The 27,865-nt window shown below is 49.9% G+C and overlaps 4 protein-coding genes across 4 annotated transcripts; 2 read left to right on the forward strand and 2 right to left on the reverse strand.

Moving 5' to 3' along the window:
• Positions 1 to 1,211: 1,211 nt before the first annotated feature.
• Positions 1,212 to 3,248, forward strand: PpBr36_09264 (uncharacterized protein; the record flags this gene model as incomplete). The annotated part of the gene is made up of 3 exons (XM_029896385.1): positions 1,212 to 1,332; positions 1,386 to 2,778; positions 3,041 to 3,248. 3 exons carry the CDS (start codon positions 1,212 to 1,214, stop codon positions 3,246 to 3,248), a joined length of 1,722 nt encoding a protein of 573 aa, XP_029744765.1.
• Positions 3,249 to 5,256: 2,008 nt separating this feature from the next.
• Positions 5,257 to 9,733, forward strand: PpBr36_09265 (uncharacterized protein; the record flags this gene model as incomplete). The annotated part of the gene is made up of 6 exons (XM_029896386.1): positions 5,257 to 5,681; positions 5,782 to 5,842; positions 6,421 to 7,047; positions 7,239 to 8,044; positions 8,137 to 8,667; positions 9,037 to 9,733. The coding sequence occupies 6 exons, from the start codon at positions 5,257 to 5,259 to the stop codon at positions 9,731 to 9,733; spliced, it is 3,147 nt and encodes a 1,048-aa protein (XP_029744764.1).
• On the reverse strand, positions 8,909 to 11,953 carry PpBr36_09266 (uncharacterized protein; the record flags this gene model as incomplete). Its single annotated transcript, XM_029896387.1, has 2 exons — positions 8,909 to 8,953; positions 9,071 to 11,953. The coding sequence occupies 2 exons, from the start codon at positions 11,951 to 11,953 to the stop codon at positions 8,909 to 8,911; spliced, it is 2,928 nt and encodes a 975-aa protein (XP_029744767.1).
• A 3,595-nt stretch (positions 11,954 to 15,548) lies between these two features.
• Positions 15,549 to 18,580, reverse strand: PpBr36_09267 (uncharacterized protein; the record flags this gene model as incomplete). The annotated part of the gene is made up of 5 exons (XM_029896388.1): positions 15,549 to 16,950; positions 17,038 to 17,190; positions 17,278 to 17,526; positions 17,690 to 17,806; positions 18,429 to 18,580. The coding sequence occupies 5 exons, from the start codon at positions 18,578 to 18,580 to the stop codon at positions 15,549 to 15,551; spliced, it is 2,073 nt and encodes a 690-aa protein (XP_029744766.1).
• Between the last annotated feature and the right edge of the window lie 9,285 nt (positions 18,581 to 27,865).

Raw genomic sequence — 27,865 nt, forward strand, 5'->3', positions numbered from 1 at the left:
GTACCTACCCAAGCTACCGTACCTTCGGATACGAATACCCTTGCAAAGGCATGCTGCCTTCAATGTTTGATTTACAGACCACCACAGTCATCGGGTTGTCAAGTTGCCCATTTTACAATGAATGCACTGCATGCGGCATACATGATTCCCCGCCACTCTTTTCTTGTCGACGTATCCGAGAAAACGGCAGAGGGCTGGTGTTGATTACGGGATGTTCTCAACCCATGTCTGTACCTTTAGCCTGGAGAAATAGAAGAAAACAAGGGCAAAGTTCTATCTGTATACTCCGTATACTTTGGTTTGCCCTCTCTCTGTGTCTGCTTTCTCCTTGCCCCGGTTTGACATCAAAATACTCTGTAAGCCGCATAGGCAACCGACCCTAGGCCAGCGATGCGAACGCCAGCCAAACAATATCTCGGTTGACAAGACCTTGGCTCAAGTGCCGCCGAGATATTTCCCAGGTATTGTTGGAATTGAAACCAGGCAATAGAGATATCACTCATTCTCATTAAACATGAGTACCTATGTTCCATCATTTTGGTCGACGTGTCGCAAACGCCAAGGCACGCGCTCACCGGTTTCTACTCTTTTGCGTCACGCCGAGGTGTCATTTATGGCTGAAGAGAGACTTTTGTGTGTGTGTGTCGGTGCAGTAGCAACCTCCCTCCTCCCGGTCGATAAGGGATATACTGCACTTAAAGCTCCGAGATGCGCAAGGGCTCTACGGAGTAACCATGTTTACAATGCAGTCTTGGCTCGCATCCTTTTCCTCGATGGGACAATGTGCCACCTTGAGATCGTAGACAGCCGGGGAAACAGACGTAAAACTAGAGTTACCGGTTTCATGCAAGCTTGCTTGTGTTGACATTACATTGAGGGTGGTGATTTATTCGTTCTTGGCTCTCTCCCCGCAATACCCCAAAAAAAGTATAAAAAAATAAAAAAATAAAAAAATCAGTTTGACATTCGTCCCAGTGACAAAGGGGCCTCGTCCTAGATTCTGATTTGTCCAACCGTTCCTGGTAGAATCGGATAGATGCATGCATCAATTTCAACAAGTCCCTGGCTTCGCGTCCAGCGCAGTGTCTGGTACCCTCTTTGTCAGGATTGGGAATGATTGCCTCGAGTGAGCAGCTGGATGCCATGCAAAAAAGCAGCCCGTCATATCATGGGTTGTTAGAGACCCGGTAGCACAGCGCGAGTATACCACCATGGATTCACCTATCATATCACCAACCCCTGCACCCTACCGGTTCAAGTACTTGCCGCTTTCGGAACTCACCCTACTATCCTCGGCCGGGCATATAGCTCTCTCTCTTGCCCAGCTCCGGGGTTCTCAGTTTTTTTCCCTTTCTTTTTACCCGGCATACTCGAATACCGACAAGGAGTCACAACTGGCCGGCCGCGCATCGGAAAGGGAAAAACGGCCCGTGGCCAGGCAGGGTCAACACAAGCAGAGGGTCTCGTCGGGGTCAGGGTTCCATATGCAGTACTATGGTCAGGCTTAGGCGGCCGCAAGAGTACTCACATGGAGTCAAACAGCTACCGAGGCGTTCTCGGACCCGCGCCGGATAGTGGATATGGCTCCGGAGCTCATGCGTCTGCTCTCGACTATCACGGCTACCAGACTGATATGGGTGATCATGGAATTAAACTTGATGCCATGGACCAAGGCGACCGACCGTCGTTGCTGAATGGCTCTTATCATGCACACCAAGATTACACCAGGATGAATGGCAACGCCGGTGCTTTGGATCCCGACGAGGCAGTGAACTTCTTCCAAGGCGGCAACGTATGGGGAAGTTATGATAGAGGCCTCGTTGGGTTTGAATCAAGCTTTTCGCCGTATCAGCTCCCCAGTCAGAGTCATTGGACCACGGCAGACATGTCCTCCCCTGCCTTGCATCAGCCGCCTCAAGCTTGGCAGACAGCCATGATGACCCCACCGGCGGAATCTTATGATTTGAGCCGTTCATACCAGCCAGGGACGCCGATGGACCACTTCAAACAGCCAGCAGAGATCCAAACAGATACATCGGGCTATGGTTTTCCACAGATGAATGGGCGACACGACATGTTTATCCCTGATTCCCATATGGATGCTGTCAAGTTCGAAACCAACCTACTGAACTCTTGCACGGAATCATCTCCAGCTACGCCGGCCAGCTATGTCGCCACCCCGACTTCTTCCAGAAAGTCTTCGCTGCTACACCAATTCAGTGAGGATCGCCCAAAGGATGAAGTTATGATGGCGGAGTCATCGGTGGGGACCTCTATGGCGCTGGTCATAACAGTGCCACCGATGAACTCCATTCAGAGCCAGCTTTTAACTCCGATGCCCGTAACCATAGGGGACGAAGTTTGTGTGTCGGGAGCCCACCCTGATCTGTCGGGCTCGTCTCCAAAATCGATCGGGACCAACTTCACTCCAGACGTTGTCGCTGCAAAGTCGGACAACGGCCAAGAAAGCGTCCACATGGAGCCAACCTTAAGCACGGGAAAGACAACAAGAACGACTGCCAAAGAACGGCGCGTGCGGGCTCCCAGACCTCCGGGCAGCAACCGGGCCGCAGCCAAGAAATGCCGTGAAAAGACAAAAAATAACGAAAAGGAACTGGAGTTTCGAGAAAGAAATATGGGAACACTGAACATGCTGCTCAAGAGGGAGCTGGAACAGGTGATCCGAGAAGCAGTTGAATGGCGAACGAGGCTCCTTGCCCATGCCCACTGCGACAATCCCAGCATCAACAACTGGATTAATGCTAGGGCGGTGGAGATGTAAGTGCCCCTATTTTCGTTGCCCAATGGTATTATGGTTCCATGAGATCGTTGTTGCTCTGGCGCGCTTTGCTGCAAGTGTAAGCAGTGCCTATACGTCCTTCCGGCGTTACTCATAGTTTATGGGAGAGAAGGGAGAGTTGAGGAGTTGATATTATCCACCGTCAAAGGGGACCGCAGCCCGACACACGTGACAACGGAGATATACCTGATGGGATAGAACAACAGATCTTTGCTGACTATACCTCGGCATTTCCCGCAGCTCCGAAAATGTGTCCTCGGCCTCTGTGCAGACGTCATCGGACAGGATGCAGTCCATGCCACTAACAATGGGGCCGATCTTGCGCCTGAAATCCATGAAATTGAGGCCTGGTTATGATCGACAAGTTCAGCCCCAGTTTCAAGAGTCGCAACCGGTCGAAGAAGCACTGAACGAAGGTCAGGGATCCGCGGCAGCTCCTAGCGCCTGACGCCGGTCAAGTCGGACCCATAACACCAGACTCGGTCAATGTCATCAAGAGGAAGTGGAACAGGACTCCCCATCGCAGCTGCAAGGCTACCACATGGCCTTTTTTTTTCCTTCCCAAAACTCAACGACGACCAGAAAAAAAAAATGAAAGGAAAAGAAACGAAAAAAACACCAAAAAAAAAAAAAAAACTGGGTATTGGAATACCGGATCAGGAAACAGATAACCTTCCTCTTAGTCAGGTTAGGTCTTGTATATGACACCCCAAAAGACTTGTACATATCTGCTTGTGACTTGAAATCACGAGGGAGTCACATTGCGAGCTTTCGCCATGTGCATACTCACTTATGCCGAGTGCTGCTACCAGGCTTTGCGTCTTTGTTCCCGCAACGCTGTTGAAATGCCTCTCTCGTCTTTGGATATTATCGCTCGGATGTCTTTCCGTAGTGGGGTGATTGACCAATTCCGGGTATGGAGCCGACGAAAGATGCCCATATTCCTCAACTGGGCTCTTCCTCCACCTGCTTTATCAGCAGCCTTCCCCACGACAAGGTACGAAGTAGTTGCCGGAATCACGCATTGTGAATGCGTAATGTCGCCATATTTCTTTCAACTCCGAAGGCTTGCATCTTGGCTGCAGCTGTTCCATGCCATGCAAAACGTCCACATGGACATCCACAAAAATACCAGTCTGGTAAGGGAGAAAAAAAAAACACGGTACCAAAACTGACAAATGGTACAGGCTAACTAGCTCCCATGATTCTGATATGCGCTTAGGGGCGCCATATATACGCATAGTTACCACGTGGATTGCGGTCATGCATCTCGTACGCCGCATCCAAATCTGGCCGGGAGGATAATTACAACACAGCATCCAATAACCAAGTCCAGTGGAGCGAGACCCGTGTCAACGGAGGACCGATCCGGGTGTTCCGGTCCAGCGTTTGGCAATATTTATTTTATGGGTCATAGTAAATACTACTTTGGACAACCTATGTATGCACGGAACTTTTTAGCGCAACAAGAAGCGGACATTGGTAGTGGATACTCTAGAAGTGGGCTGAATCAGGATTATAGAATGGAGAAGGGAGAGAAGAAGAAAGAAAAGAGGGGATAAATTTACAGTTGAGTAGGAAGCCGTAGGGCGGTGTTGGTGATATAGGTGGTGCTGGTTATACTGAAGAACCATTGTGTGGGTGAGCGCTTTGTTGCTGCTTTTCCTGCAGACAAATGGGATGGCTCACGAGCTAACAGGCGCTTCATGAGTCTAGCCCGTATTTCCAGGCCTTGCCCAGCCAACCCGGGACGGTCAAGTTATCTCGGCAAGAAAATCGAGATCAGGTTCACAGTCCCCCGCGTCGCTGTCCCCCTGTAATGCCAAGACAATCGAAAGCAGACCAACATAAAGGCAGTGGGGCCCATGACTTACCCAATCAGGATCTATATTGTTGAGGTTGGTGCAGGTTGAGTTGATCCGAGTTTTGCAGTCAGGGAGATCCCTGTTCCCTGTGGACTGACATGGCTAAGGCAGTGGCTGCCTCCTCCGCTCGAGATGCAATGGCCGGGCGGCAACGAACTGAAGGGCTGAATGGAGTAAGGCATGTAGACCAGCAAATCCGATGCCGGCACGAGATTGCCCCGTGAGCTGTCATGCTTGACAGCAGGTCAAGACACATGCCTTCTTGTAGCAAAACGAACATGGATGAAAGCCGGGGGCCGTTTCCCGTTCCCGAGTTTCGGGTCCGCTTGGGCTTGGGTTGCTTTCTGACCTATCACATCCTTATATCTTTCGATCACTCCTCCCTTAAGCACCCATTCAGCGGTTTCCGATGACCATGTTTCTGAGCAGCGAGAGGTCTCGATCCCCGATCGCCAATGGGAGCCTTGAGCGTGTCCCATCGGTTGTCTTGACTTCGTGTCTTCCACCTACTCGCAGACTGTAAAAATCTGCGGCAAAGGTTGTACCGATTAGACGGTGAGGGTCTCGAGTGGTCGACCTACATACGGATTCATGTCGCCCTCAGTCCACAAACAGGACCTACAAGCCTTCTGGAGACCTGGATTCGAGAAAAGAAAGCGCCGCACCCAAGATAATGTCGCCGTCGGCTTGATACATGCTCAGCAGCAACTTCTTTGGCAAGGAGATACAGAGAACCCGTTTTCGAGACCCCATAAAAAGAGCATTGCAGCTCTGACAAGAGCCAACGAATGTATCAGAATGGCGAGCAGCGGTAGCCAAAGGGGGGGAAGTGTTGGTGGGGATGGTAGTGGTAATACTGGCAGGGAGGGCACGAGGGGTAGCAGCAGCAGCCAAAAGTTTCGAGCGTTGCTACCAAGCACTCCTGGAGGACCATCCAAGCGACCGCCCTCACCGACGGGCCCTGGGGGACTCAAGAAACCAAAGAGAGTAGCCGTGCCAGCTGCCTGTCAGAGTGCGTTAGTTTACTTCTTTTTCTTTGTCCTTGATGGATTTCCTCTGTCTCTGTTACTCGCGTAATGGAAAGACTGCGAACCATGTTTCTCTTCAGTCCGCAAGCTACCGCTTGGAACGAGCCGAGCCAAGTCTCATTCCTGGTCTTGTTCGCGAGTCCGAGAATGTATGATTGTGTTGGTTGAGGAGAAAGACCGTATGGGTTGCTCTAACAATTACGCTGTTGAGGTTGAGTGACAGACTGTCGCAAACGCAAAGTCAAGGCAAGTCTTGTGTTTTCTCTGTCATCTTTTTTTTTGCCCTCTTTTTTTTCTCACCAAGCTGTTCTCTTGTGCACCCCATCCTCTTCTCAATATTGTCATGTTACCTCTTGCCTGCTTTGGACCGGCGGGTTAGACCCTGACGCCAGGCTCCTTCCACTGTTACTTTCTTCTACCCCCTGAGCTTGTTGGGCAGTTGCGTGTTAGCCCGGCGGGGCATTGGTGCACGCGCCCCACCTGCCGTCACTTACGGGCATCGAGCGTTGCTCACATGATTTAGAGATATCTTGAGGAACCTTACTTGTTTGGGCAAGGCAAGTTATGCTTGCTTACCTTACCTACCCTAGGTCCCTCTATCTTCTCGAGAATGCTCACTTTACATGCATTCTCTTAAACAAAACCCCAGCAGTCACCAAACATGTTCATAACATAACCAGACAGGCAGGGCTCGAATCGCTAACTTTGCTACTCATCATCATTGCAGTGTGATGGAGTACGCCCAGTGTGCGCCGCGTGTGCGGCCACAAAAGTGATCTGCGAGTATTCAGTCCCAGAGGGGCTTTCTCAACGCGATGCCGAGCGTCGACAGCTTCAGCAGATGGAGGCTGTTTCCAAGGCCAACCAAGAGGCCGTTTCCAAGGCCAAACAAGAACTGAGAGCACTTGTCGATGAGCTGCGTCGAGACGGTCAGGCGTCACAGATCTTGCAAAAGATACAGGACGCTCCCTCGCTAGACGATGCCGTTGCTGTTGTCAGCAGCATTCCCGACATTGCTGCGCATGGAGGGGACTATATTGAAGAGAGAATTGACGAGCCCATGATTCGACATCAGCTCAGGCCCGGCGAATCCAGTGGCCATGAAATGGACTGGCAGCCGACCGAGATGGAAGTCGCCCGCTGGACGCGTATTGCAGACAACAACGGGCTTCTTACCCACCTCCTAAGCCTTTTCTGGACCTGGGACAACACAGTTTCACCTATCATCGATCGGTGCATGTTCCTCGAGGACCTCAAGTCTGCCGCTTTGTCACATTCAAGAGCCCTTCCGCCAGGCGCCAAACAGGTCTTTTGCACGCCTTTCCTTGTCAACTCTCTGTTGGCTGTCGCCTGTGTGAGTTTCATCCCGAAACCGCCATTCGAGATTTGACCTTGTAAAGGAGAACAGCCGACCGTGCATTGTCTTGCCCATTACGAGCTGAAGAACCACCAAGCTCTGCTCCATGCCACTGTCCAAAACCAAGTCAAGACCAATGCGCAAGTCTGATTGTGTTCATGATCCTGACTGGTTCTTTTCGTTGCCAGTTATATTCAACAAATCCCAACGTATACACCGTCCCAACCGACACCACATCCCGTGGCAGATCCTTTGCAGAAGAATCCAAAAGACTTCTCCGGGATGAGCCGCGATCTCTGACTAAACTGCAGGGGATTGGTCTGCTATGGCTCTGGGAATCTTGCGCAGGTGATATCCAGATGACGGACGAGTTTATGGAAACATATTTCAGAGACTACATGCTTTTGCAACTGAGCACCATGGAAATCCCCTCGGACTTTGAAGATTGGGACTCGAGGGAGGGTAGAGAGCTGCAGGCCTTATCTCACATCATCTGGGGCATGTATTTTACACATGCGTATGTTCCCGTCCGCTTACCTCCCGCCTCGACTAGATATATCTTCTCTGCAGGGCAGAAGAGGAGGAATCATCTCGACATCAAAGCTAATATAACCACCAGAAAGATGGCCGTAACCTTCCAAACGCCTTTCCGTGCACCACGGCCGCGAATACGGCAAATATTTGCGGACGAGGATATACCACATATTTCCAACGCAGAAACGGCGCATTGGTGGCCCTACCTCGTGAACGATTCCCGTCACCTTGAGCCTTTGCGCTATCGTAGGCTGCTCGTTGCCCGGTGCGAATTGTCGAAGATTATCGAGGATGCCAACAACTTGCTGAGCCATGGTCGGTTCAAGGCTGATCCAACCTCAATGGAGATAGCGCGGTCCAAAAGTCGGGACTGCTACGCGGAGCTCATTGAGTGGAAAGCCAAGTTGCCCGAGTATTTGAAAGCCGAATACTCCACACTGCCTGTCGTCATTCTTCTGCAGTGAGTAGATCTTCTTTCTTGATTTATTCGGCAACCAAAGTTGGAAAGCGTTCAAGTCTAACAGCAGCCCTGTTGCTTTTCCCACTTCCCAGCACTTTGTATGACTCTGCTGTTATAGAAATTCTCAACCCCTTGATGGAGCATTTTTACAACGACACAAACTTTGCCCGGTCGACCCCCAAGCAACTCCGGCTCGCCGCAAACTTCTCCCTGATTCACCATGTCTGCATATATAGGGTGCTGTACTCGGCCAAGTACGAATACTCGATCCTTCAAGCCTGCCTCAAGGCCGCAACAACTGCGTTGTACGACCTGCACGACGGCGGCGTCGACATCTTCCTCCGCGCCTGTCAAGGGCTGTACGAGGCGGGCGAGTTCCTCAAGCTGGCCAACACCTTCTTGGCCGTCACAAAGGGGCTTCTCGAGGCAAACAAGCTCAACTTGCCGGGGGCAGCAGCTATAGTCGATGAGAAGTTTTACCCCGAGCTCAAACATCGCTCATTCACACCCTTCAAGGAGGACGGCCACCTGCTCATGTACTGGCCCAAGAAGGTGGTTGACCATGACTTTTCGGGGCTCATCAAGCGCGCGGAGCTTCTGTCTATTAAGGAGAGTCCATCCCGGTAGCCAGCTCACAAGACGCCTTTCCGATACCAGGGGGAATTTTTGCCACGGCGCACGTAAGTGGCAAAAGGAAATACCATCATGTGCATAGCTCTACGGTTGACGGACAATGCATATGAAGTAATGCTTTTCTTTGATTTTACCTTCACTATAACCTACCCTCGAAAGAAGAAAAAAAAAGAAGTCTAACTTAGATGTACATTCAGACATTAAAATTCTGCTGAAAACCCGCCAGCATTTTTATGCGGGAGCACTCCACCTCATGTCCATCTGCTTTTTCCTGACCTGTATAACAAATTAAATAATTGTTAGAATATGACTTGACGCTGATGACAATGACGATATGATGACGAAACAAAATTATCTAGAACTAGCAAGATCAGTAAAAGAAACAAGACTTACCATTGGACCAAGAGCCGCGACACCAGCGCTCAGTGCCAGCACGGTCCCTATCAGGCTGATCTTGTTGAAGCCCTTGCCGAGTATGTCAAAAACATAACTGGGCGCGACGCGGGTGACGTAGATGTCGACGCCGTAGGCGAGCACCAGGCTCGTGCTCTCGACGAGGGCGGGGCTCGTGACGATGCGCCTGACGCCGAGGATCTCGAGCTCGTGCGACACGACCGTCTTGGGGTCGATCTCGATGGCGGGCGCGTAGCGCGACAGGCCCTCCTCGAGCTCCTGGGGCGTGGGGTCGCGGCCGACGGGGCGGCGGGGCTCGAGCCAACCGCGGTGGAAGCCGGCGATCTGGCGCGAGTGCGGCAGGTAGGCCAGCAGCTGGCGGCTCGAGATGCCCTGCCTCGTGACGGAGAGAGCCAGGGCCGAGATCGGGGCGCCGAGCACCCAGGTCTGGCTGACGACCTTGGGCAGGGGCATCGGGGCGGTCGGGTCCTCGAGGGGCGCGATGGACGAGAAGTTTGCGGCGTCGCCGAGCGGGCCCCTGTCGTCCGGGTTCTCGGACTCGTAGAGGTCAGTGACGGTGAGCAGGTAGCCCTTGATAGCCTGGTTGGGGTCCTCGCGGACGGTGTAGTCGCCAAACATGGTGCAGATGAAGAAGTTCTCTGACATGGTGCATGAGGCCGGCTGGGTGGTGTCGATGCCTTCGTAAGTCGAAGACGAGAGCGTCTCGCCCGAGACGGTGTCGAGGAGATACGTGGTCACGGTCGAGGCTGTGGGGTTGGCCGTGAGTACGACAATGGTGTTTGGGTTGAGATACTTGTATAGGACGCGGCGGTCGCCGAGAATGCGACCGATGGACGCTACGGGGTCGTGCTGGGGGCGCTTGGCTACTTCGATAATTGTCTCGCCCTTGGGTGCGTTGAATACCCAGGTGGTCAGCTCTGCAGCCTCGTTACTGTCCTTGGCGGCGAGGAATTTGATGCCACGTAGAGATGTTTCACCGCTGCGCACGACAAGAGTCTGCTTCGGGGCCTTGTCTGCAGCGAGAGGTCCGATTTGACCGTCCTTGGGGATGGACAAGAGGTATGGTCCCGAGGCGCTGTCAACCAGCACAACACTTTGAATTTGCGATGTCGAACCAGCAGCAGTAGTAGCGTCCAAGACTTGGCCGTCGTCAGTCTTCAAAACCAAGGTCTGCCCACTGCTGGTACGGATAGTTACGGTGCCCTGGGAGTTATCGACGTTTATGCCCTTTACATCCCAGTCAGAGGAATCCTCCACACTGTGTCGCCATAGAGTTTGGCCGCGATCGCCAGCATTCAAGCCATAGATGCTGCCACGCTCAGTGGCAATGACGATAATCTTGTTGAAGCCGAAGCCGTCTCGCTCAAGCTTCTTGCCGTTGTCACCTCCATGGGTGCCCAGCAGACTGTTTATGAAGCGTTGCGGAAGCTTCTTGAGATAATCGGGCAGGTGCTCCAGGTCATTAACGTGACGCTTGACCCTGTGGATGTAGGCAGCCATGGGACTGCTGTGTGCCTCGGCCTCGAGGGACTTTGCGAGATCCTCCGACTCTGGTATCTCGGCCCAGGCACCGGCAACGGCTCCGGTAAGACCCTCAGGCCGCGACCACGCCACTTGGCCGTTCTGGACCATAACCCAGTCATCGGCGTCGGTGAGGACAGCAGCGCGCACGGCGAAACTGGATTCCGACTTTTTGATAACCTCGGACACGGCGTGGACAGCGTTGATGACATTGTCCTCGGCGACCTTGCCGGACTTGAGGGCCCAGCGGGCGAGGGGCTTCTCCGAAATGGAAGCGAGAAGGATCGCCTCGCTCTGCGTGATGCGGGTAAAGTAGACATTGGCGCCGTCCGAGCTGGTCGAGAAGGCACCCTTGCCGGCGAGCAACGGCAAGTTGTAGGCCTTTTTGACGGCAGCCGTCTTCAAGTCGATGTGGAAGACCTCGGCCGTGTTGGCACTGTCGGTGCGCATGTGGACAAGGAAGTGAGGGTCCGACTGGACCGAGTGAGGGGCATGGATCTCGACCGACTTGGTGCCAGCTGCAAGGGGAAAGTCGTGCTTGGCCTTGGTTCCCAGGACGTTGACTCTGAGGGTGGTCAGAGCATTATCGGTCCACGCAACAATAGGCATGGCCGAGTTTGCACCGACCAGGATAAGGTCCTTGGAACTCTGGATGTCCGACTTGGTCGCGATGCTGATGTCGTCCATCCTCCTGCCGGTGGGCACGTCGAGGACGGCAACCTTGAGGCCATAGGAGCCCGGCGACCCGTGTAGGCCAACCACAAACACCCTCTGGAGGTCGGTGCTGACCTGCAGAGGCAGGTCCTTGGTTACCTCACGGAACTCCCAGACCACGGCACCGTCGGTGCCGCGCAGCCTCCTCAGCGTCGTGACCCCGCCCTGCTCCGTGTAGTACAGCGCCAGCACGTCCTTGTGCCCCTCGCCTTCGACGGCCATCTCCATGACCTCGAGGTCGCGCACCTCCTCGCCTGCGAAATCGCGCGACCAGATGTTGCGGCCGCTGACGGCATCCCAGGCCTGCACCGTGTCCCCGGAGGCACTGGCGACCCAGCCCTCGCCCTCGGCGGCCCTAAGGTGGCGTACGCCGTCGGCATCTTCGGGAAGCTGCTGCCGCCAGAGCGCGGCGCCGCTGCTCGGGTTGATTGCGCCGAGGATGCCGAGGTCGGAGAGGGTGTAGAGGAGGGAGGCGCGGTCATCGCGGCGCGGGCGGTGGAAGAAGGTCGTGTCCTGCTGTGGCAGCCCGACGAGCTCGTGGTGGAAGTCAATGTCGCCCACCTCATCCTTGTACACTGCGAGCGCCGCCGGCAGCGCCGACAGTAGCAATGTTAATATCGGTCGCATGATGGTGCAGCGTGGGTGGAGTGGGGGGGCGGCGGCGGTGTTGTGCCGTTGTCAACGGCTTGTGTTTGAACTACCAAAAGCCCCGGTGATATGGATGATGTATGTGGCCTTGGAATTGCACCGCTCAACTCTCATTGGGTGGTAGCGGCCCATTTCACTGAGTTGTGGGGCCTCTGCAGCATCCTTTTAGGACTGATCCAGCGCTGGAGTCGACCTTTCCTTACCCTATGGAATTTCCATGCATCCCAAGGCAAAATCACAGACAAGACCGTGCATCGCCTTTCACTTTGCATAAAGATTTCCTAGGTATACCTCAATTCACCATAGACCCGTGATTTTTTTTCTTCTCCAAGCTGCCATTACAAACAGGGACGCCTCAATTAGCAACGCTTCTCTTGTGCGGGGACACAATCTATCCGTCATCCTGTGTCTTCTCGCCCGGTTTACAACATCTTGTTGGAGCACCAACGGTCGCTGGCAGCTTTCATGGTAAAACGAGATTAGTGAGGATCGTCTTTTTTGTGCTGAGTGTCACACCTCGTACAACGTCATTATCCCCTCGAGGGGTTGGGGCTATGGTCTATCAAAGCACAAAGCTACAACGGTTTGACTATACGCTGCGAGTGTGACGACAAAGATCGTTTCCGGGTAGCGACATGTTCACCACATGAACTGAATACATCAGGACTGCTCTGCCATACGGTTTGGTTTTGACAACATTGGAACAGGTGGTTTGCGTGAGAAGAGGATTCAAAGGCACTGCGGGAGCCTCCCAGTCGATTGTGGATTGAACGTATGTTCATGCCACTTTGCCCGATACTTGCGATAGGTTACCTTCCAAGTTCGTACAATGAGGAGAATGATATGCCTTTTTTTTGGTGGGATGTCTTTGATACCCTCCTTGTTACCTTGACATTCAACACTCCCCAGCCTGGAACAGCACGATGCCACCGAGCCCTCGAAATGCTCGCAGAGAGCTGCGATGTTTTTTACTTGGTTAAAATTTTTCAAGACTGCTGCAGATTTCGATAGTTTCTTGTTGACAAGACATCTCAGCCGCAAACGCGTACTTTTTCCACGGCTCAGTCTCGATTCTTTATGCGACCGACACCGCCGTAATCTTCGAGACATCAGCCTTGAGCCGAACCGAGACAGAGACACAGGTTGCCTCGAGTATGCTAGGTCGTTTCATGCTATTCTGCGTCAAAAAAAAGGCGAACAGCCTTTTTTTTCCCTTCACAACCTCGCCTTCACCTGGAATACCGACACTTGGAACCCATCCATCTTGAGCTGACATCACCGAATCCTCCGTCGAATCTAGGAAGGCCACCACAAGGCACGTATATTGGGGAGCCGTTAGCTATGTCGAGCCATTCAATGCCAATAATTCACTGACCATTCTACCGACCGTTGCACCAACGGCTCGCTTATTATTGGTGGACACCCGGCCCTATCTAAATAACATATCTCGTCATTTCGGTTCCCCAAGGTTCTGGTACCGCTCGAGAATGATTTTAAGGCAACCAGCAGGGGCTGTTTATATTCCGGTTCGCTTGCAGCGGCGAAAGCGCAGGGCTGGACGGTCTGCAGCTTACTTCGTATTTTTACGAATCAGATTCCAAGGTTTGCACAAGTTCCCTACCCCACAACGGAAACAATAGAAATAGGCCACAGACGATCGAGTCCCATAATATGTCCGATCTCCGAAGCGGATAAAATATGGTTCTTCAGCCTTACTCAAGGGACTGTGTGCATGTTGCCTTGGCTTCTCAGTAAGTACATTGCATATGTACCTTGGGCAGTCACATGGCCTATCTGGTGCATCCCTCACTCAGATGTTCGACGCTCGAAACCGCCCTACGACCCATGGTTGATTTCTGCACAACCTTGAATATGCAATTAAGAAACAGTATCTGCATGCTGATCATTGGCGTTCAGGTAAGGCTGCTGAATGAAAGTTATAAAAAAAAAAAAAAAAAAGAAAAAAAAAACAGCCAATGTGAGCTCCCTGCAGTTCATGTGTTGAAGGCTTGAAGCCTCCAAGCTCACCTATAAATGTGGCTTGGGGGCCGAAAAGACATTATCACCTGAGTAAGCAACAGAGGAGAGAATGTGGGCAAATTAGGCACATTTACGATGGTTAGATTTCGGTAAATGCCCGCTCATCTGACGACATCAGTTCTCATGCTGGGGGGTGGCACAGCCAGCTGCACTAGTTTAGTCTAGAAACTATGTGTGATTCTAGCGTCGATGCCTTGATGCAGGCAATATGGGGCTGCTGACTGTGAAATTATATAAATATTGCAGCAGGCGCAGGGTCTTCTGGAGTAATGCGAAGCACTTGGCATTCTTGCGAGACATAAGAAATGCTTATGTCCGCTGCTGAGTAGGAATTGTCACGCGACAACGCGTTTAGGCAGGGCTAAAAGAGCCGCAATACAAAGCCCGTTGTGGCGTAAATTCTGAACAGATCTTGTATAATATATACACACGTTCTCCTCATCTGTTCAAAGTGACGCGCGTTAGCTCGGCTGAACTTCCAAGCTATGCCACAGCCCCGGCTGACATCTCATCTCGCATCACCAAGTCCTTTTTGTCTTGTCATTTAGCTCCCTTTCGTTTATGAAAGTTTTACAGATCTAGTTGGACCGCTTACCCTGTTCCCAGCAGCTCTTCCGGCCGCAGTATCCGTTTTTTTTGGCGGTACCACGTTACCCGTCTGCACCCCGCGGACGCCGGTGCGGGTGTGGCCTTTTCGTTCGTAATCAAGATGAGAGCTCTGTCGTGAGTCTGGACCCCTGAGTAGATGCGTGCAAGTAGGCCGGACAAAGTCGACACACTCGGAATTATTCTGCAACCAAAGCTTTCAATTCTTGCTTTGTATACAACCTTGTCTAATAATAGAGACTTCATTCTTAGCTGTATAAAGTCAAGCACTCAAGGCGATCCTTGCCGTACGTTCATTCAGGGCCTAATTTATACATGGAAAAGGGCCAATGTAAATGTTTTTTTTTTTTTTTCGGCGTTCATGGTCAAGACGGAGGTTTATACACAGCAAAACTACTTGCGGAAGCAAATATAATCAAACCTGGATACGGCCATCGAGGATATTTGCCGTAAAAAGACTTAGTGGGTTACCGATGCTCGCTATTATGCCAAATTGACCTTCTCAGTTTACTACTACTCTTAAGTCACGCAGACGACTGTCATGGGGGCGATATCATGTTTAGGATGGATGATTTGATTCATGAAGACAATTGCTATATAATACGTAAATCTAGGACATTCTGTGAGTATGCTACGTATTCGCCTTGGCCTCTGGGGTCGACCCGATCCAGGACTTGGATATTGTGATTGGAAACCAGCAATTGAAAAAAAAAGAAGAAAAAAGACATCGCGCGTGGTATTTCGGATCGAACCAGTCATCAAACATTTAGGGGTTCATAACTTCATAATCAAACGCTCGAAACTTACCTCACGTAACAGATACAAAAACCCTCGAGACCATTCACCATGTTGCCGCGGTTGCCCGGGCATATAAAAAAAAAATGAAATCCCCCTTGTCTTTGAATAAGAATTGAATAAACTCTAATTGCTAACTATTGCTATTATGAACCTTGTCGGCAGACTGAATGATGGTTGGCTTTTCGTTTTTTTGCTCTTGCGCTGACAATGCTCCAAGTGTACTCTCTGGCCCTGAGCTGATGCTAGCGAGCTCCGATTCCGGGAGGACGTCCTCGTCGTCCAGGAACGTGGTCTTGGCGACAGGAGGACGTATTTCAACATCTGACACGTACTTGGCGGCCGGACGAAACTTCTTTGTGTCGGCATCGTACGTGATCCAACGGCCCTCCTTGCCCTTGTCGCCGTCTCCCGACGTCCCAATCTGGGCGATTTGGTACGCTAGCCACAGACACCTTTCACGACGCTGCTCTCCCATCGACGGCGTCTCAAAAGTCCTCTCGTCTTCCTCCATATTCTCATTGACGTTAAAGTGATCCTGCGGGAAGGCCGTTTCCGCCCACACAAGCCCGCGCATTGCCCAGTCCTCGGGAAGCGGCCTCCTCTCGGCCGTGCGAGGGAACTCGCTCGTTTCGTATTTTGCGGGAGTTTCAAGGCCCGCTGCAAAAGAGTTTAAGCACAAACTGAGCAGATGCCAAGGGAAAAAAGTTTCGAGATGCGACATCGCTGGCGTTTCGGCCTCGGCACCACCAGGCCCCTTCAAAATAGCCATCTGATGCAGAAACATGAGCCTAACGTTGAGGTAAGAAAGTATGTTCAAATCCCCCAGCCGCGAAAGAACAATCGTATCTGTGCTTTCCACAAACTGGAGAACTTCTTTAAAGCGTTTGGAAAGGTCGACCACGTCCTCTTTAGCTTCCGTACTGGTAACTGGAGCAGATTCATTATCAGTGCTAGAAGATTTCTGCGTCCCTGAAGCGGTTTGGGATTCGGCCGAAGTCGGCTCATCCGCGACTACTATTTTGGGCATGGGAGCCGCTTTTGTCGAGGCCTCAAGTGCCCTCATAAGAACGTTGGTAGCCAAGCCATAGTCAAAAAGGGCACAAAGATTTGTTACGGCGATTTGATATCCCGACTCCAACCAGCGGCGTGCTCCCTTGGCCACGGCCAGGTCGAGGTTGGAAAGAAATTCATTGCGCGCCTCTTCGAGGTCTTCGGTGCTTTTGCCGGTAAAGAAAGTCCCGTGACATCTTACCAACGCACGATCGACGGCGTGCAGCTTACCGTGTGTGCCAGCCATAATGGGTTCGAAAAGGGTGAGAATTGAGTCCCTGGCGCTGTTGAAGGGAATGGGTACGCACAAGCTCTTGGCGTAGTAAAAAAGCTGTGCAACAACATTAGGTCTCGCTAAGATTGCTAGATGGTGGTACAGGCGTCCGGTAGTGGGCGCCTTGTCGCTAGCTTGTGAGTACCAGTGTCGAGAAACGGCGGTCCAGACCTCCCTGTCGCGAACGTCGTCGTCTTCGATAGCCATTCTAATATGCGCAGTGGCAATTAACCGGATGATTTCTCAAGGGGACAGATCACAAAAAAGAAGAAAAAAAAGGGGGAGATGCACTTACCTATACCGTGAAAGGTCACCCAAGCATTCTATCCAAGTATATTCAAAAGCTGGCACGGTTTCATACAAAAGTGCCATCATTGAATACGAGGAGTAGATGAAGGTGAGCATATACTCCAATGAATGTGGCAAACGATGCCTCAGCAGCTCCAAACTTCAAGTAACACAAATGGGGTTAGTTCAGCCTGCCTCTTTAAAAAAAAAAAAAAAAAAACGTGGTAGAACTCCCAGGCAGTCTTACAAACTATGGATGCCGTGTCGCCACATGCGCGCCGGCATTGCATATTTGGCGGCAAGCCGTCGCAGCGCTGGGCTTGCCGAAGGATGCTGTGAGGCGAGGAAAAAATCGTGGTGCTCGTGTAGCAACGTCCGATGCAAGGCAATAAGAGCTTGCCACTGGTCCGTGTTTAGCTGGGGGGAAGCCGAGTCGTTGTTGAGCGAGTTCTGTGCATTGTCGACCTCTATGCATTTGTTCTCGACCATAACGAGACTAGATCGTAGCAGATTAGTACGACATTGATCTGCCAGCCTCCGTCCAGATGACCAACTCGGCAAGCGCAGGCAACAGGCTTTTGTCACACGCCAGCCTTTCGGCAGGCAAGTGGGCAGCCGCCCGAATCTTGTGCTCTGGTCCACGCCGGGCCGAGACTTACCCTGCGTATATGCCTTTTACCTCGGCCACGAGCTGCTCCTGGCCTATAGGACGCGTCTCTGGCTGCTTTACCAACTTGTTGACCTCGTCAACTTCGCCAGTGGCGTCGCTGACTCCGCTACCCCCCTTTGAGCCCGAAGCGCGACGAGACTGGCCCGACACCGCAAGACGCGCATTGTTTGTGGTTCCACGTGAATGGGTGGTGAGGGCGCCCACCGCCGCCTGTTGTTTTGTCATTCCCGGGTTGCCATCCTGCCAAAGTGACTTGCGCGCCCGCGGCACAGGTTCAAAGTCATAGTTGGGATTCGTAGCCGGTCCTTTTGCTCTACTCCTGTGAGGCGCGGTTGCCGTCGTCGCGTGGGCAGTGGACGGGGTACCTCGGGGGTTTGGCGAAGCGTTCGTCGCAGTGGTTGGCGAGGCTGGTTCTCGCGAAGGGGGCGATTTGTGCCTCTTGGGTCTTCGCTCGTCAAGGTCGTCGTCGCGGTCCAAGTTTGGACTAGACGCGTCTCTTGATTCCGATGCTTCAGCGCCCCGCTTAGGGGATCCAACCTGTTGAATTGAGGCTCTGCGGCGCATGACGAAAGGAGTGTGTTAGTTAGTCGTGGTGCGCCGAGGTCTTATAGAAGTGCTTGGCTGGACAAGGCCGATAGCGGTTGTCAAGCGCGGTCTGCAAACGCAAGCGAGTTGCTTGACTGCTTGCTTGCTTGCTTGCTTGCTTGCTTGCTGGTTTGCTTGCTTACTCGGGCTTGCTGGGAACTTCGACCATATTCTTCCTCAGGTCTGGGTCGACTTGTTTCTTTTCCGAGGTCTGGGTTTTTGCTCGGAGATACTGAGTGAACCTCTGTCCAATGTCCGCAACAGGCGGGTTTGCGCCAGCATTATTATTTGGCATATTTCGCTGACCGACGTGAGGCTCCGAAATAAAACCGGGGGAGCACGTCAATGGACGCCTAGAGACTGATGAAAGGGAAGTATAGCCGCAAACAGGATTGTGATTGTTGTCATGGCCGGCGTTTTGAATATAAGTGTCAGTCTAGGCTATACATAAATGCCCTGAAGGCGAACCAATGTTGAAGATCTGATGCCGCCCCTCTTTCTGCTTACTTCGATGGTGTGGAGTTAGAGGTTTCCGTCTTTGCTTTACATGCAGTAGTGGGGCGCGCGGGGGGGAATGAAGGTTGCCTTCTTTTGCAGAGCCGCATCCGCAAATGGTTCGCCCGTTCGCTTCGCGTGCTGACCCATTGCAAAACATGCTAATTACTGAGTCTCTGACTGAAAGAGATGAAAACATAATTAAGTCCTATTTGACAAATTCCCCCAACTACTGTTTTGTTCTCGAGATTGTCCTCGTCCCAACTGCTTCATCTGCAGCTTTAACCATATTTCTTTACATTTTGGTGCTACAGTGCTTTGCCAGTATGAGTTAGTAGTAGAAAATAAAGATACGACATTTCGTGCACTCCCGTCAGCCTCCATGTGTGTGTGGGTACAAGCCATTCTCTGCAATGCTGGTGAAATATTTAAGTTATGGTTTGGCAATACGGGCTGCCGTTTCGAGCCCTGATACATGGCATTTGAAATTTCGTGTACCGTCTCAACTTCTGATGTAGTGAGATAATTTCCGATCTCGTCTCGTCGTCGCAGGTGCCTGTCTGTAGTAATTAGCTACTTACTTCCAAAGCCCGAGCTGTTCGTTACAAGGGGGAGGGGGTGATCTTACTCCCCCTTGCCGCCTCGTCGTTCGCATGAGCATGTGGGTTTTCGGTTGCCTACAGGCTACAGCTATCCTTGGCAGGTACATACTCAAGCCTGGCAAGGCAGTTCAGCCCCCAATAAAGTACCTGGGTACTTTGTATCTGCGCAATGTAAGGAGCACCCGTTTTTTTGATACTTGATATTTTCCAATCTATATCATCTACATCGAGTTGCTGAGGCTTCCAACACATACATACATACATACCAACATTTGGTCACATATCGATCAATTGCGCAAAAAATTTGCTTTGGCGCCCTTCCCCACTGTCCAAGGTAAGATTTGTAAGACCTATCTATCTCACTGGTCCGCTTTGGAGGGGGCTGTGCGGCTGGTTTGTGGCGATACTGAACAAAATTTCCCTCCAACTTTGTCTTGCAGCGCGTACTTTTAACGCGCATTCACGTTTCTGCCGACTATGACCACGAGAATTTTTTTTTGCTTTCCACTTCGGGGACTCCGACTGGCATACTCCTTAGGCAATGAACACACGAAATCTCATCCGCGCGAAGCCTTTTGCCACTGCTTAATCTGGTCTCGGTAGTGATTCACCTCGTCAGAGGAGCTGAGATGGTGGAAAACCCTCGTGTTGGTTGAGATATCTCGGTTCAGCTATCCATTAGACTATGATAATTTACAGCTACACAGTGGTGCGCCAGAGGCCGTGGCAATGACCCTCGTTGCCAAATCACGCAAGAGTCGTCGCATTATGCGCCACCGGGATCACCTCACAACGACTAACGAACGGGAAATATGGAGGCCTTGATTCTTTGCCTGAATGCGAACACCGATGCTTACAGCCATTTCATTTTGGCAGATCAGCTCAGCACTTGGAGGCATTGTTACGCCTTACGCCCGAAAGGTTTTTTTTTTTTTTTTTTTGGAGTTACAGGTTGCCGGGTGGATTCATAAGAAACTGTGGAACGCCCAGTTCCAAGCTATGTTAGCCCTTGAAGCAGTCCACTCGTTTGTTGTATTTTGCACATTTGGTATGCAAAATAAAACAGGCGAGAAATCTATTTGGGGCTGAAATCGACCTCCGAAGCCAATCATCCAGCCAAGAGGGACCACTACCAAGGTATAAGATAAGGCCTGGGCCATCCGCTAGCAGGCAACACTGGGATCGTCTGTGTCTTGACGCATTCGACGCCCTCCGGACTTTTATCTCTCGTTGGCTTGTTTGTTTTATTTCGCACCTCGTATCCTGCACGCGTACATGTTGGTAAATCCATTACGCGCGTGACGCATGGATCATGTTCTTTTGCTCATCGCCTTCGCCAAGAAGCAAACCCGGTCTTTGGCTGCCTTTTTTTTTTCTTTTTTTTTTTTTTTTCTCTGGTTGTGCCATTTATAATCGAGTGGCTGGAAAATGGGGGCGCAGATAGTTTGGTAATAAGAGCGAATCACACATGCGCGCAACAAGCAGTATCCCCAACATGAGTGCCAGGGTCAAATGGAGAGCTGATAGGTACTTTCTGTGACGCTTTGGGATTTATACGTTGGAAGAGGCCGGTAACCTATGCTTTCACGAACAAGTCTCAGTCGAGTGGTACGGTACACGAGCTGGTGAAGCTGGGATACCTAGCTCGTCTTACGGGATTTCGGTACCAGACTAGGAAGACTGCATGCCTGGGTAGGCGATCCTTTTGTGACGTGAAAGCCTCCTACTCGTGACATTTTGTTCTCTGTATCCTAATCAGCATTAGCCGCGCGCTTGGTTCCAAGGGGGATCCTCAACGCTAGGCAGCAGCTAATGAAGAAACTTTGGGGATGCCTTGTGTCAGAATTATCAAGCCTTAATGACGCCTTATTGTTGATCTTATTCATTACACACCAAACCCTGCCACAAGACCTACTGGTTCGAAAGGCGTCCCATCCCCATCACATCAGACGTGAAGATTGCCTCTGTTTCAATCTGCACACACACACACACACACACACTGGTGGATTCGTTACAGTAGCGCATCTACGTGAGCATCTGCACCTTAACCAGGCAGATTTCAGTCATAACCATGCAGGTTGTGATGAGCTTGAGCATATCCACCATAGAAGTCCAATTCACATCGTCACTCTGGAGTCTGGGCCAAGGTCGTGCTGCCATTCGTGCCTATGATATGGTATGTTTTGAAAGTACAAGGCTACATACCGCGTCAGACGGCAGACGCCTTCTTTTCATCTCAGTCACAGCTATATGCGCATCTACTAGGTGAATAGACGGGCCGAGGAACTGCCGACATGTATCACGCTTCATGGTAGATCAGGTAGTCAAGAGTCAGGGTTACTCAGCCATATGCAGCAAGGTACTTTTCTAGGGTTGCAAATGTGATTTGAAGGGAATTGCCAGTGCTAAATTTATCACGTAGCGGTAAGTATCACAGATTACGGCCACTTTGCATCCAGTGCTTTTGAATTATACGAATCAACATGCTTGGAGGCATTTGCAACAAGACGGCGGAACGGGAATGGTTTGATTTTACAAGGCGAAGGAAATAGAATCAAACAAGAGAACTTTGCTCGTTGCAATCCTTTGATATGTTGTTTGGCTGTCCTATATTGACATTATCTTTGTAAAATATCTCTACTCTCAAGAAGTATAATCTCTGTTCTACTCCATACTAAGTTTCTGCACCTTACACTTGGGTTGGTGCTGATAGAGGGCACAACAGCCACCGTCACTCGGACTGACAGTACAAGTCTCTCCTTAACAATTTCCTTTTTTTTCTCTACGAGATGCGTAACTCGCAGTTTTTCTCCTTCATTTAACCAGCAGGCTAGCAGCCCGAGAACAAATATCGATTACTACAGATAAAGTAGCTGCCTGATATCAAATCAAAGCAAAACCAAGCACTATGTTGTTACATATCATCACAGCGTTTGGTTACCGACCGTTGAAGGTAACACAGACTCGGCACCGGTGTTCTGGGGCTTGGCGTTCGTTCCATCGTTACACAGCATCGTCGTGTCACATATTGCCGTTTCTTGGTTAATTTTAGCTATGTGCGCGCGTACCGACATTCTTCGCTGATAACGGCTGTGAACCAGATTGGATTCATTGCAGGTGATACACTGACACCCGACCAATCATGCTTTCAACCCTCACCGGTTTCGGGTTTGGCTTTTTTTTTTTTGGAAGTATCTCAAACACTCAAGGAGATTCTGCCCAATTTTCAAAGGGGGCTGGTCCGTCTCACTAGTCTACACAACGACCACGACCCGGGGCCGGTGAAGCGTGGCCAGTCCTAAGGTCCGAGATGGGATTGCTGCATTGCAGCCGAGAGATCTCGTCCAACGCATCTACCAAACTCACCAACACGACGGCAGCTTCATGCTGTAAATGTCAAGGCCGGCTTATGGTTGGTTTGCCTTGTAGCCACGTCAATGCCATCGTCAGTTGCAGCCGACGGTCTGTCAAAGCGGCCACACGGCATCAAAGCTGAAAGGCCAAACCTCTACTCTGGGCTTCCTTGGGCATCAACGCAGCCAGTGTAAGCAATCTCCAATCCCAAGCAACAAAACGCCCGTGGGTCACTGTCAGATTACCCTCTTCCGGCTCCAAAAAGGGTATTGTGCATAAACCGCGAAAGCGCTAGAGTCACAAGTGAGGTGTTTTTGAGAGACCTAGAAGTAGCGCTGCTTACTTATTCGTTGCCTTTGAATTTTGGTGGAAAGTATTGGCTTGGACGGATTAACGTTGGGTACCCCCTGACGGCCACCCCCCACCCCCCCTAATGGACACCCTTTTTACACCAAAACTCCCCTTTTGGAAAACGTTATAATAAATCGAATAAAAATCGTATCGATAGCATTTGAAAGTCTACAAAGGGATTTAATAATAGAACCCATGCCGAAAAGGATTTTTTGGATATGTATAATATATGTTAAAGGTTTGGCGGTTAAATCAGGTTTTAGATTTTCCCATATAAATTATATAATAACGAAAAACGGTAATAATTACCGCAATTTTCCGTTTTAAAAACCAAAATTACAAACATTATTAAATTGTTATTTTTCCAGTCGATTTTTTATTTTAATACTGTTTATTTATTATCTTTTGCTACGTTATACGTAGTATTTATATGGCCATTATAAATTTATATGGTATATATATATATATATATATATATATATATATATATATATGTATATATATATATATATCCGCTAGTTAAACGTTAAATATATCGTAGAAAAACAGGGCAACTACCTTAATAAAAGTTATATATATATAATATAATAATATTTTTAATTTTGGCTTTTAAAACGGGAAATTGCGGTAATTATTACCGTTTTTCGTTACTATACAATTTGTATAAAAAAATTTAAAACCGGATTTAACCGCCAAATTTTTAACATATATTATATATATCCAAAAAATCCTTTTCGGCATGGGTTCTATTATTAAATCCCTTTATAGACTTTCAAATGGTATCGATACGATTTTTATTCGATTTATTATAACGTTTTCCAAAAGGGGAGTTTTGGTGTAAAAAGGGTGTCCATTAGGGGAGGTGGCCATCAGGGGTCACCCAACGTTATGATGTAGGTGGTTGTTTATCAGCCAGAGCCAATCGATTTGCTACAAGCTCGGTCTCTGAATCTGTCATCCTTTCGGGAAATGAAAGAAATCGACAGTAGACAGATGATCAAAGTTAGATCAGTGGGCGTCCTCATGACACCCGGCGGCACCAAATTTGATCATCATAGGTTAACAAATAAAAAAAGCGGTTGCCTTGTTTTGCGATTTGAACCAAGAATCACTGTGTGAGGGACTCGGGGTACGTATGCAGTGGACGGTGGCGTCAGGGTTGATGCTATTTCCTTGGTCCAAGGCTGAAAGTAACGTTGGGCTCCACATCTCCGACCCCCCTAAAGTCCGGCCCCTAAAAATATCTACTCAGCCACGTCAACCCTTTGTTTTATTTTATAAATATCTAGACGAACTTTTCACTTTAGAACTTGCATTTTGAAGATTCTTGCTCCAAACTTTCCAATGAAACAGTACACTGAAAATCAGCTTCTTGCTGCCATTTCTGACATAAGAAATGGCAAATCAGTTCACAAAACCTCGCAAAAATGGGGTATTCCTCGGAGTACCCTTCACGATCGTTTAAAGGGGGCCCAGTCAATTCAACAAGCGAAAAGATTTTGTCAAAGGCTTTCACAGGAGCAGGAGACCTATTTGGCAGATTGGGTACTTGCGCAGGCCGCGTTAGGCCTTCCGCCAACGCATCAAGAACTACGCTATTTTGCGGAACGAATTCTTCAGGCCGCCGGAGAAAGAAAAAGCCTTGGGAAACATTGGGTTAGCCGTTTTATAGCCCGATATCCAATTTTGAAAACCCAAAGGCCCCGGCGAATAGAAAATGCCCGGGTTAATGGGGCTACAACCGAGGTAATTAAATCTTGGTGGTCCTATTTGAAAAATCCCGTTATCGATACTATAAAACCGGCCAACCGTTGGAATATGGACGAAACAGGTATAATGGAAGGCAAAGGATCTAATGGCCTGGTGTTAGGGCGTAATAAAATCCGGCCATTACAGCGAAAAGAGCCTGGAACGCGGGGTTGGACGAGCATAATCGAATGTGTATCAGCTACGGGGGCTGTTATACCTCCCCTCGTTATATTTAAGGGGAAAAACGTACAGCAACAATGGTTTCCAGCTGATTTAAGTCCTTTCGATACCTGGCAATTTCATGCAACAGAAAACGGGTGGACAAATAATGAAACAGGTATCGAATGGTTAAAAAAGGTGTTTATTCCAAATACCCAACCTTTAACTCCTGAAAAGCGTTTATTAGTTCTCGACGGCCACGGATCACACGTCAGCGACGAGTTTATGCTTGTTTGCCTCCAAAATAATATTCAGCTTTTATATTTACCTCCTCATTCGTCGCACGTTCTTCAACCGTTGGATTTATCGGTTTTTGGGCCGTTAAAGGAAGCTTATCGACGTCACCTGGGATTTGTAAACCAGTTTTGCTGTTCAACGGTTGTTGGGAAACGAAACTTTCTACTTTGCTATCGAAAAGCCAGATCAAAAGCATTTATAGCAAAAACCATTCAATCTGGTTGGCGTACGACGGGGTTATGGCCGGTGAACTTGGCAAAACCACTTTTAAACCCGTTTTTATTAGAAAATAGCAACGCCAACGTCGAAAAAGGTAGAAATAACGGCTTCCAAAGGGATAAAACACCGGAAAGCCCAAACCAAAAAATTAACGACCAATCTTTACTTATTTGGAAAACCCCTAAAACGACCCGAGATATTCGACTTCAACTACAGGAAATTTCCCGGTCCGAAAAAAGTAACGCCACTTCACGGCTTTTGTTTGCAAAAGTCCAAAAAAGCTTCGAAACCAAGGATATCTTATTGGCTGAAGCTCAGCAAAAAATCAGTTTGTTAAAAGCAAAATTGGAGGCGGTACGGCCGGTCAAAAGGAAAAGGGTAATTCCGGATCCCAACGAGCTTTTGGTCAGCAAAAAAAACGTTTATGAAGCACAGGAAAATAATAGGGACTGTTTAGAGGATTTGAACGATGGAGAAGAGGTTAGCGAACCGGGAGAGCCTGACAATGATTGTATTATTGTGCGTTGATAGGTTTACATTTAAATCGGTTTATAAAAGGGGTATTTCGTCGTTACATTTTTCAAGGGGGCCGGACTTTAGGGGGGTCGGAGATGTGGAGCCCAACGTTAACGAGTAGAATCGTGAGTCGAAGCCACAAAGGGAGCACCTTGGAGCGTCACTATGCGCTCCTAGCGTCCTTATTACGTATCTACTCAAAGCCGGGCCTTCACAAGACGCCCCATGGATGCCTGATACTGCTCGCCTGGCCTGTTCTGGTCAATGAAGAACTGCAGAAAAAATATACGTAGAAATGCCACAAGTTCTCAGCTGAGGCAGAATTGCTACAGAATATTCCATGAACCTTGTGCCGTCAATCAGATGTAGACTAAGTCTTGGCTCCGGAACCTTGCCGGCAGTAGAAAGAGAGCCCTAGCAGAGAGCCCAGATGCAATGATGCCCGGTCCGTATTCTCCAAATAAAGGCATATCCACCTGGACATGAGCATTCGGGCACCGGCCAGCCCTTTCGTAGATGTCTAATTAAGGTTGTCTGCTGGCAAGTGACACGGCAGAACCGACCCGGTCGCCTTGTTGGTTCTTTCATTTATTTTCTGGAAGTTCATCTCAGCATTGGACCACCATAGCAAGTGGAAGAAGATCACACGGCAACGAACAGGAAGGAGCGTAAATTTTCTTTGGGAGCCTTTTTCTTCTGCCCACAAAGACTGCCGAGCGCGCCCCACGAGGACAGGGCAACACATGTATACCTTGTGAGAAGGCAGGCTGGGTCATTCTCGTGCACGACAGGATACCGATGTGAACAAACGCACAAATAGGGCGAATGATATGCAGGCTCCCCTGCCTCCGGCTTCGTATCCCTAAATACGGATACCCCATAGAGGACCGCTGGTGATTCCAATCAGCTTGTACGCCTGTGACTAGCAATTCTAAAATCGTGGGAGGTTGCTACGGGTCTACCGGGGATGCAATCGGTGTGGGGTTGTCAAATGTTGCTGGCTGGGCAGAAGGGCGGTGTGCCGAACCACGCTGAAGGATCCCCATGCAGCAGCTGAGTAAAAAAAGAAAAAAAAAAAAAAAAGACCAGAGTGACAAGCTTAATGGCCACAAGGCATCTGGAACATCCGCATCTGGGAGTATTGTAGACTTGCAAAGATTATTGAAAATATGTTGAGTGAAAATACACACTGTCTCGGCAGGCAACGAGGCGTGGTGATACGTAGCATGTTGTGTAGACACCGTGACTAGGTACTGTAACGGTCTTGTTCGTGGCGCATTTGCCAGGGGTCACACCGAGATTTCATGTTTCGGTACTACGTACCCCCTACGGTGAGGATAAAAACCAGCGAAATCATGAGCCAATAGATCGCCAGCCAACGCGACAACTTGGCAGATAAGCCAACCATCTGAACCTTGTCTGATGCGCGTCCTGTCCTTCTACCTGGTGTCATCAAAAGCTGACGCAGCCGTGAAGGCTGAGCAAAGAACTGCACGTACCTTGTAAATGCATGAAACTATCAAGGTGTGTGTTCAGGGGAAGGCGTGCCAGGTGACTAGCGCCCGGTGTGATTGCAAGCTGAATACGGATACGCTTCAAAACCGAGAGCTGGGTTCTTGCATGGGTTGTTACGAACTTGCCAGCGGGGATATTGACGACGTGTTGTTGCCTACTCCATGTGATAGTGGGCGAAAAGTAGACTGGGGGTATGGATCAGGATTCACAAATCAGTGTGTAGACTGTCAGCAATACTGATGCAACTCACCCGTTGCCACCAAAATAGCCTTGTATTCACAGTTATCTTTCTTAAACACAAGCACAGTCAGACATTAACTCCT

Source organism: Pyricularia pennisetigena (assembly GCF_004337985.1).
Source record: "Pyricularia pennisetigena strain Br36 chromosome 7 map unlocalized Pyricularia_pennisetigena_Br36_Scf_8, whole genome shotgun sequence".
NCBI lineage: Eukaryota > Fungi > Ascomycota > Sordariomycetes > Magnaporthales > Pyriculariaceae > Pyricularia > Pyricularia pennisetigena.